This window comes from Mastomys coucha, unplaced genomic scaffold (genome assembly GCF_008632895.1).
Source record: "Mastomys coucha isolate ucsf_1 unplaced genomic scaffold, UCSF_Mcou_1 pScaffold5, whole genome shotgun sequence".
Classification (NCBI taxonomy): domain Eukaryota; kingdom Metazoa; phylum Chordata; class Mammalia; order Rodentia; family Muridae; genus Mastomys; species Mastomys coucha.
In genome coordinates, this window is record NW_022196911.1 from 1,835,300 (window position 1) to 1,844,845 (window position 9,546).

At 40.9% G+C, this 9,546-nt stretch overlaps 1 protein-coding gene and 1 pseudogene across 15 annotated transcripts in view; one reads left to right on the forward strand and one right to left on the reverse strand.

The window, feature by feature from the left end:
• The window catches only part of LOC116079030, a 7,112-nt pseudogene extending 5,374 nt beyond the window's left edge, over positions 1–1,738 (forward strand).
• Positions 1–9,546, reverse strand: part of Syne1 (spectrin repeat containing nuclear envelope protein 1) — a 506,592-nt gene that overhangs the window by 51,241 nt on the left and 445,805 nt on the right. For all 15 annotated transcript variants that reach the window (XM_031352591.1, XM_031352581.1, XM_031352598.1 and 12 more), the window contains 2 exons: positions 7,984–8,142; positions 3,540–3,706 (listed from right to left, as the gene is read on the reverse strand). In XM_031352591.1, coding sequence (XP_031208451.1) covers positions 3,540–3,706; positions 7,984–8,142 — 326 coding nt within the window. The remainder of the gene's footprint in view (positions 1–3,539; positions 3,707–7,983; positions 8,143–9,546) is intronic.

Consider the following 9,546-nt stretch of genomic DNA (forward strand, 5'->3'; position numbering starts at 1 on the left):
TGCCGAGGGCATGTGGACTGACACATTTGTGTTTAATGAGGAGGCTCTCAGGAGAAATGGGATCATGGACTCTGACATCCCCACATTGCTAGACATTGGAATGCTTGGAAAGATCAAGGAATCTGAAAACTTTTACATATTCCTTCACCCATCTGTCCAGGAGGTCTGTGCTGCCATCTTTTATCTGCTAAAGAGCCACAATGACCACCCTAGCCAGGATGTTAAAAGTATAGAGATACTCATATTTACATTTATAATGAAAGTCAAAGTACAGTGGGGTTTTGTGGGCTGTTTCATCTTTGGCCTTTTACACAAATCAGAACAAGAAAAACTAGATGTGTTTTTTGGCTACCAGTTGTCCCAGGAAATAAAGGATAAGTTATATCAGTGCCTGGAAGTCTTAAGTGGCAATGAAGAGCTTCAAGAACAGATAGATGGCATGAAGTTGTTTTACTGTCTGTTTGAGATGGACGATGAAGCCTTCTTAGTACACTCAATGAACTGTATGGAACAGATTAGATTTGTGACTAAGGATTATTCTGATGTTATTGTTGCTGCCTACTGCTTAAAACACTGTTCTACACTGAAAAAACTATCCTTTTCAACCCAAAATGTCCTGACTGAAGAACTAGAAAAAAGTTATATGGAAAATCTACTCTGCTGTTGGAATCATTTGTGCTCTGTGTTCAGAACGAGTAAAGACATCAAGGTACTCCACATGCAAGACACTCATTTCAATGAGACAGTCTTTCGGGTCTTGTATGAATATCTGAAGTACCCTAACTTCACCCTTAAAGGACTTATGGTAAATAATGTGCACTTCCTTAATGGTGAGCACATGTTCTTTGAGTTGATTCAGAACTACAGCTTAGAGTACTTGAACCTCAACCGCTCATTCCTCTCCCACAGTGAGGTGAAACTATTGTGTGAAATCTTAATTCAGGCAGAGTGCAACATGAAAAAACTGGTATTAGCACATTGTAATCTTTCTTCTGATGACTGCAAGAACTTTGCCTTTGCCCTGATGAACAGCAAGAGCTTAAAGGATCTTAATTTGGCATCCAATTACTTGAACCAGGGGATGTCTTCACTGTGCAAGGCTTTATGCCACCAAGACTGTATTCTGGAGTACTTAATGTTGGCCAACTGCTCCCTCAGTGAGCAATGTTGGGACTACCTTTCTGATGTTCTTAGGCAGAACAAAACTCTAAGGATCTAGACATCAGCTTCAATGACTGAAAGATAAAGGATTGAAGATTCTCTGTAAGGCTCTGACTCTCCCAGACTGTGTCTTAAAATCACTAAGTATGACACATTGTCTCATCACCGCTAGTGGCTGCCAGGACCTGGCTGAAGTCTTTAGAAACAATCAGAACCTAAAGAGCCTACATGTTTCAAACAATAAGCTAGAAGACACTGGTGTAAAGCTGCTGTGTGATGCTATAAAACATCCTAATTGCCACTTAGAGGATCTTGGGTTAGAAGAGTGTGGCATAACTGGTGCCAGTAGTGAGGACCTTCCTTCTGCTTTTATCCAGTGTAAGACCCTGAAGAAGATTGAACTAGATGGGAATGCCTTAGAAATCAGTGAGATGGTTTTCTCTGAGATGCGCTGAAACAACAAAAGTGTTCCCTTCACATATTTGGACTATGGATTACTTACTTTGATAATGAATCCCAGGCATTTCTGGTTCCTGAGGGAAAAAAAACCTTCTTGAGCATCAGAAGCAGTGTATAAGCAGAAACAGAAAACAAGGGTGGACATTCTGATGCAAGAACCATGAGTGTATTCTCACCTCAAAATTCTTCCAGAAGAAAGAGAAGAGGTTCTTTATTTTGTCTCATTGTTTAAAAAACCTTACAGGTCACTAACATTCCAATGAGATGTGATTTCTTTGTACCTCATTAAAATGTTTTTTTTTTCAGGATATATATGCCTTTTTGTTTGCACTACTGCTTCAGACAGTCCATTCAAAGACAGCCTTATAATGGCATTTTTTTTTTTTTTACTACACTAGTTTCTTAAGAAAAAAAAAATAATAATTTCATGGTAGTTGGTTACCACAACTCAAGGAACTGTGTTAAAGGGATGGAGCATTGGGAAGGCTAAGAACCACTCTAGTGGTTTGAATATGCTTGAATATGTGGCCTTGTTGGAGTAGGTGTGTCACTGTGGGTGTGAGCTTTAAGACCCTCGCCCTAGCTGCCTGGAAGTCAGTCTTCTCCTAGCCACCTTCAGAGAGCTCTTCCTGCACCATGCCTGCCTGGACTTTGATGATAACGGACTGAACCTCTGAACCTATAAGGCATCCCCCAATTAAATTTTGTCTTTATAAGAGTTGCCTTGATCATGGTGTCTGTTCACAACAGTAAAACCCTAACTAAGGCAATTACTACATTGGGAAGGCTGAGAACCACTGCTTTAGCTGAAATGAATGAGAACAAAGGGGCTTTAACATCCTCCCTGCAGACCTGATCCTGACTCCTCCCATCCCCCCATTCTCCTCCTCATCCCCTCTCCAGAGAGCAAGAAGAATGAACAGAAATCTGCAGCTGTGCTCCGGGAGAGGGGATCTCTAGGAAGTCCCAGAGACCCAGGATTGGGGGAGGCTCCCAGGAGTCAATATGGATGACCTTAACTGAGACTCATTTACAGTGGGGATAGAGAACCTTAAGAGGCCATATCCTGTAGCCATGCAGGACCCCTAGTGTAAGGATAAGGACACCAACCCATATACAAAACTTTTAACTCAAAATTTGTCCTGTCTTAAAAAAAAAAAATACAGGGACAAAGATGAAGCAGAGACTGAGGGAATGAGCAACCAATAACTGGTTCAACTTGAGATCCATCCCATGGGCAAGAACCAATCCCTGAAACTATTAATGATACTCTGCTATGCTTGCAGACAGGAGCCTAGTATAACTGTCCTCTGAGAGGCTCCACCCAGCAGCTGACTGAAACAGATGCAGATATCCACAGCCACACATTGGACGGAACTCTGGGACTTTTATGGAAGAGTTGGGGAGAAGAATTGAAGGCACTGGAGAGGATAGGAACTCCACAGGAAGACCCACAGAGTCAACTAAGCTAAAACCTTGGGGGCTCTCAGAGACTGAGCCACCAACCAAAGAGCATATACAGGCTAGACCGAGGCCCCTGCTACATATGTAGCAGATGTCCATGCAGCTCAGCCTCCAAGTGGGTCCCCCAACAACTGGAGCAGGGTCTGTCCCTAAAGCTGTTGCCTGTCTGCAGATTCTGTTCCCCTAACTGGGCTTCCTTGTCTGGCCTCAGAGGGAGAGGATGTGCCTAACACTGCAGAGACTTGATGTGCCAAGGCATGGGGATGTCCAGGGGTGGGGGGGATACCCTCTTAGAGGAGAAGGGGAGAGGGATGGGGGGGAGGGACTCTGTGAAGGGGCTGGGTGACAGTGATTGGGATGTAAAATTAAATAAATAAACTAAAAAACAAAAACAAAAATAAATAAACAATACCATCTTCCCCTGTAAGTTTCCTACTGCACCTGGTGCCTCTTACCTAGCTGCAATGAGATCCAGGAGATGCTGCCACCTGTCGTTCACTTTCCTGAGCTTGTACTGAATCTCAGAGGCTTTGCTCTCGTGGCTGGCTTTAGCGAGCCGTTCTCCCATTTGCTGGAGCTGGATTTTGTTCTCTTGGGCAACAGCAATTTCCTCTTGATAATCCTGCATAATAAAAGCAACCACAGAGATCAGAGGGCATGCTTTTAATGCATTCATCTGGCACCTCTGGAAACGTGCTAATTACAGTTTCTACTGTTTGGATAGAGTTTGGGCCTGAGGAACAGCATGTGAGCATCAGTACATGTGCACAAGAATTAATAGTGCCCATTGCTGCTGGTAACGTGCAGTCCAGAGTCAATTATTACACAGATTTTCTGAAAGGAACTGTAAGGCACTTTCTATTTACTTTAAAGGGCAGCAGATTGGTGTGATGGCATATGGCTATAATCTTAGCACTTGAGAGGTATAGGCAGGAAAATCATGAGTTCAAGATCTTTCTTATGTGCATAGTGAGTTTGAGACTATCTTGGGATGCGTGAAACCATTTCTCAAAAAAACAAAGATATATATAAAAGAAAGTGTGGCTCAGTGGAGTGGCTCAGGGATAGGGATAGGTGGCTTCCCTAGCACTAATGAGGACTGGAGTTTAAGCTCTAGCACTACAAAAAGAAATGAATCAAACCCAATAAAGGAATATGCATAGACACAAAAGCCTTGACCTGGAAGAATTAGCCCTGAAAATCATACTGCTGGAATCACTAAGCAGATGATTTATGGCATTCATAGACTCAATCAGGAAACGAATAGCTAACACCAGGCTTAAGAGACACATGCACACATATGCATGCATGTGTGTACCATAATTATAAATGTGTACACATGAATGTGTACATATGCGTTTACTTATATGCATCTGTCAGCTATGGAGACATTATACATGTCAGTCATGTTATTTGTGCAGAATATTTTGAGTTCCTTTATTTTAGAGGAATATTCTGCCACACAAAATGGCAAACCAGTTCTCAAGACTAATAATCATTAATTTCAGCAAGTTAGTGGGTCTCACACCTTGGTTTATTTGGTCTCTATGATAGCCCCTTCTAAAAGCTGGTTAGCAATAACAGGTATGTTATATGGTCTGTTTGTGGTCTGTAAGAAAGATCCAGTTTTCGAATCAACTTTGCATCATTGTTACACAGCAGATAGTATCTCAGAAAAATAAGAAGAAGATGGCTCCTTAAGTAAAGCATAAATGTGAGATCCAGAGTTTGGATTCCCTAGAACCCATGTAACAGCAAACCTTTCATGTAATCCCTAAGTACTAAGGAAGGGACAGGATATCTAGAGCCAAGTGCGTAGCTAGATTAGCTGAATATGTGAGCTATGGGTGTCGCAGGATATTTGATCGCACTGTGAACCCTGAGATTATGTTATTTACTAAAACAAACAAAAAACCCAAACAACAACAACAACAACAACAACAACAACAACAACAACAACAAAACCTGTTTCTAGTTGTGGTGTTGTTCACCCTTAGTACATACCTTTAATCTCAAACAATGAAGGTAAAGTTAATTTGTAGAAGGAAGCAGCCATGTTTGAAAGTGACGTCTAATTGAGTGCCAGATGAAGTGATGAATCAGAGAAAGATTTGACAGAATAGGATAAGCCCAACTCTCATGAGAACAGAAAGGAAAGGGAAGTTACTTGAGCGGGTATGTAGAGAGGAAAGAGGGCAGCTTTACCAGGACAGTTGTACAGAGACAGGCTGTAGAGAGAGAACAAGCTAGACACAGGTAAAGACAGAATGAGCTAGAGAATGAGAACGAGCCAGAAGATTAGACTAGATTGACAATGTTAGTTTAAGGCCAAGCTGAGCAAGTCACCAGATGCTGAGAGAGAAGCCAGATTGAATCAGGAAGCATGGAGAAAAGTTTTGAGTCAGAACAGCTGAGTTGAATCAGCCAGCTAGACTTCAGGAAAGAACAAGAAAGGGTGAGGTTACTCAGCAGCAAGTCTCAGAGCCTGAAAATATTCTAGGCCTAGATAAGATTGTATGGAGGCTAGAGGCTTCCAAGACTAGGCCTAGGTTAGCAGACAGATGCAGTAAGACTTCAGAACAACAATTACATCGGGTGAATAAAAGATATTTCTACAAAGGGGTTCAGCTGAGATATGCTAGCTTCGACCTCTGGCCTCCATAAGCGTATGATACACATACAGGTATGTCAATTACATGCAGAGATGCATATACACACATGCAAGTACATCATATAAAGACACACATACAAAAAACTGAATAAAAAACTACATGAAGATAAGTTTTATGTGTGCATTTTAACCCTTCCTCTAAAGTTAGGATACCCTCTAAAGCATGCATTTAAGGAAAGGGGGCTTGAAAGAAGATAGCAGGTAAAGCTCCATTCTGCCTAAGAGTCGAGTGCCCTGGGCACACTTAGGAATCCTTGACCCCATCCCTCCTACTTTGTCATGCTATTTCAATACACAGGGCTCCAAAAGTCAAAACACTGGATGTGTTTATTTATATTTTTTAGCATTTTATCACAGAATCAGGATGATTTTACTGAGAAATGTTGATTTTAAAAGAACCACTCTAAGTTTTATAATGCACTTATAGTAAAACTGCCCTCTCGGGTTGTCATTTAAATTAAACTACTTGTGCCGATGCCAAAGGACAGCAATAGTTGGCCTCTAGTAATTGGTCACTTTGTTTTCCTTACACTGTCGAAAACACTCTCAGTACCAAACAATGTTTCACATTTACAAGAAAGACAAGATGGGGATGGCTTTTTTAATTCCACAATGTATTTTATAGATAAATGAGTAGGATTAATATTTCAGAGTGTTACTTTTCCTTCTTTGCTTTGCTGAGATTGAACCGGGGGTTTGCATGTATATTTAGGATGTACTTCACTACTCTACTAGACTATGCTCTCAGTACCACTCCCTCCTCTCTCCCTAGTTTTACACTTTATTATGAGTAGGTCTTACTAAGTTGCCTGGGCTAGCCTTGCACTCACTTTGTAGCCCAGGCAGACCTTGCACATGAGATATTTCTTCCTCAGGCTCACAAGTTACTAAGATGACAGGCCCAAACCACTGGGTTAACCTGCTCAAAGATTATCTCTAACATTGTACCAAATACTGTAATAAAATCATCCATACAAGAGACTACAGTTTTAGTAAATTATAAATTATAGCTGTATTTTGTTCTAGGTGGGTTTTTTTTCCATTCCCAAAACATATATTCTGAATTTCATTGTGAAAAGCAGTGAGAATATAAACACACCTAACCAAGAGTTTCTCTTTAGCAAATTTTATTCTGGTAACTAGTACATTAGTCCTGCCTACTACAACTTTCTTTAACCCCTTTATCATTCTTTGCTAGCAACGAGCAAAGCCTCACTGTTATCAGATGCTACAATGAAACCTGTATTATCTTGGCTCAGAAATCAGGGGTTTTGATATCAAATAAGCAAATGGATTACTCATGAGATTTTTCATTTTTATATAGAAAATTAATAAAGTCATCAATGCTATGTTATGCCCTAGCTTTCTTTTCTCTGTATGTGTGTGCATTGAGAACGATCAATTTTCCTAATAATAACCCTGTATGGCTCTTCAGAATGAATAAAGCCAACATCTCTGAATTCAAGAAATATGAACTGTATGTTTATTAGGAGTCAGACACTGCTGAGGATATAGGGACAAGAGTAATGGACAAGATAGGCAACGTCTATGTTCCAGGGAAGTTTGCAGCCCAATGAGGCTATTCCTTCAGCTAGATAGGGAACAGGTAAACCTGAGTAATGCACCATACATGTGTTAGCGAGAGACACAAACCAATATTTTGACATGATTATTTGCCCCAAAATGTAGAAACTTTACTGAAACTCACACAAATATTTAAAATTATGAGCCAGCTTAGTGTGCCCTGCATAGACAGAAAATGTCCTAGATCAAAACGAACCCACAAAATAATCTAATAATGTGTAGACAATTGAAATAACAGGAATATAGCACTCTCAAGATTGCCTTCATTCCTATTGGTGGCCTAAAGATCATATTTTCTAGGGGAAATTTTCAGTTTAATTCACCCTAAGGATTTTTCCTTTGAATTCCTCTGTAGTGATGTCTCTCTCTACAAACCGACTCACAGGATCAAAATGAGAGAAAAGTGGTGTGTGCAAATGATTCCTCCAGGACAAAAAGCAGAGAGTTGATTTCCTCGCAAACTAAACACACCCTGTAAATTCTGCACGTAAAGTTGGCCTTTCCACACAGGCCTGTTGTATGTTATGAAGCCGAGACTTAATATACAGTTCTCAGATGGGCAAGCGATGGAGATAGGGAGTTATGTTCAAAGCACAGGAGAAGTATGGGGAAGAAGGGAGCCCAGGCTGCCTCAGGTTTCTCACCTTCTTGAGTTTTTCTATCATCTCTTCGATGAGGATGTCTCCATTCTGAGAGACTTTGCTCTCCATCTGGGTGAGCCACTCACACAGTTCCTTGTTCTTTTCGCTGAAGACGGCCCATTCGTTCAGACGCTCACTCACTTGCTGTCTTCTCAGGGAGACCTGGGAAGTTTAGAATAGGACAGTTGTGAGAAGGGATAGCAACAGGAGAGCAACTCCTACCCTGAGGAGGAAAGAGTGAGTTGAAGTGGGAAAGACCTGGGCATTCCTGCAGGCTATTGTTGCCTGGAATATAGGTTTGCTGAAATGAACAAAAATAGAGCAAAAGAGGCTGGAGAAAAGGCTCAGACCAATGGCTGCAGAGAACCCAGGTTCACCTCGCTCCCACACGATGGCTCACAACTCTCTGAAACTCCAGCTCTCGATGATGCTCTCTTAGCAGTCAAGAAGACTTGCTGCTCTTGAAGATGATTCAGGCTCAGGGCCTGACACCCACATGATGGCTCACAACCCTCTGTGGCTCTAGTTCCAGGGGATCTGATGCCCTCATCTGGACTCCATAGACACCAGGAACACATGTATTTCTATCTATTCCAGCAAACACTCACAACACATAAAATACAAATAAATAAATGTCTGGTTTTTGGTTTTGTTTTTTAATAGGAGGAGGGAAGGACAGAATGGAAGAGAGAGAAAAGTCAGTTGAGTCGCCTGTATCTGGAGAGTGTGTTGAGAGGTTTCTAAGAGCAGCCATAAACAGAAAATGACCCCAGGCGTTCAGTTGTGCCCAACCATTTTACTCCTCGCACATTCCTACATATCTCCATTTATATATATTTTTTCATTTATTTTTGTCTCTTTTCCTTCTTTTTTTATATAATTTTGGTTTTCATTGTATACATACAGTTTTTAGCTTTTAACTTTTTAAACATAATCAAAACTTCCCATTAAACTTGTACAGAACACAGAATATTAAGGAAAATGTAGAAGAGTATACAAGCTGAGTATCCTTTATCTGGAATTATGAGGACAAGAAGGTGTTTTATTTCTTTTGTTGTTGTTATAGTTATTTTTTTTTTTGGTCTGCTTTTATTTTAGCTTCATTGAGATATCACTTACCTAACACAATCTCAGAGTGCTTTCTTGTATATTCAGAATTGTCCAACTATGACCACGATCGATTTTAGAATATTTTCATGAATTTTAGAATATTTTCATGCTCCAACCCCCAAACAACAGTGCTATCAGCACCATGGTGGTTAGTCCTGACTGTCAACTTGATGGGTTAAAGACCCGTCTAGAAGGCATACCTCTGGCACACACACCTATCTGTGATTGGCTTTAGAGGAAAGACCCACCCTTGGAGTGGATGGAACTTTTCACCTGTCAGCTCAGATATAAAGGGCTCTCAAAAAACAAAACAAAACAAAACAACAACAACAACAAAAAACAGAGCAGCATCGCCCGGTATGTCTTTGATTCTGCTTCCTGAAAGAGTATGGCTATCCCTGGGTTTGTACGAGCCACTAATATCTTACTCCAGTGTCGGCCGCCTTACCCGTCCAG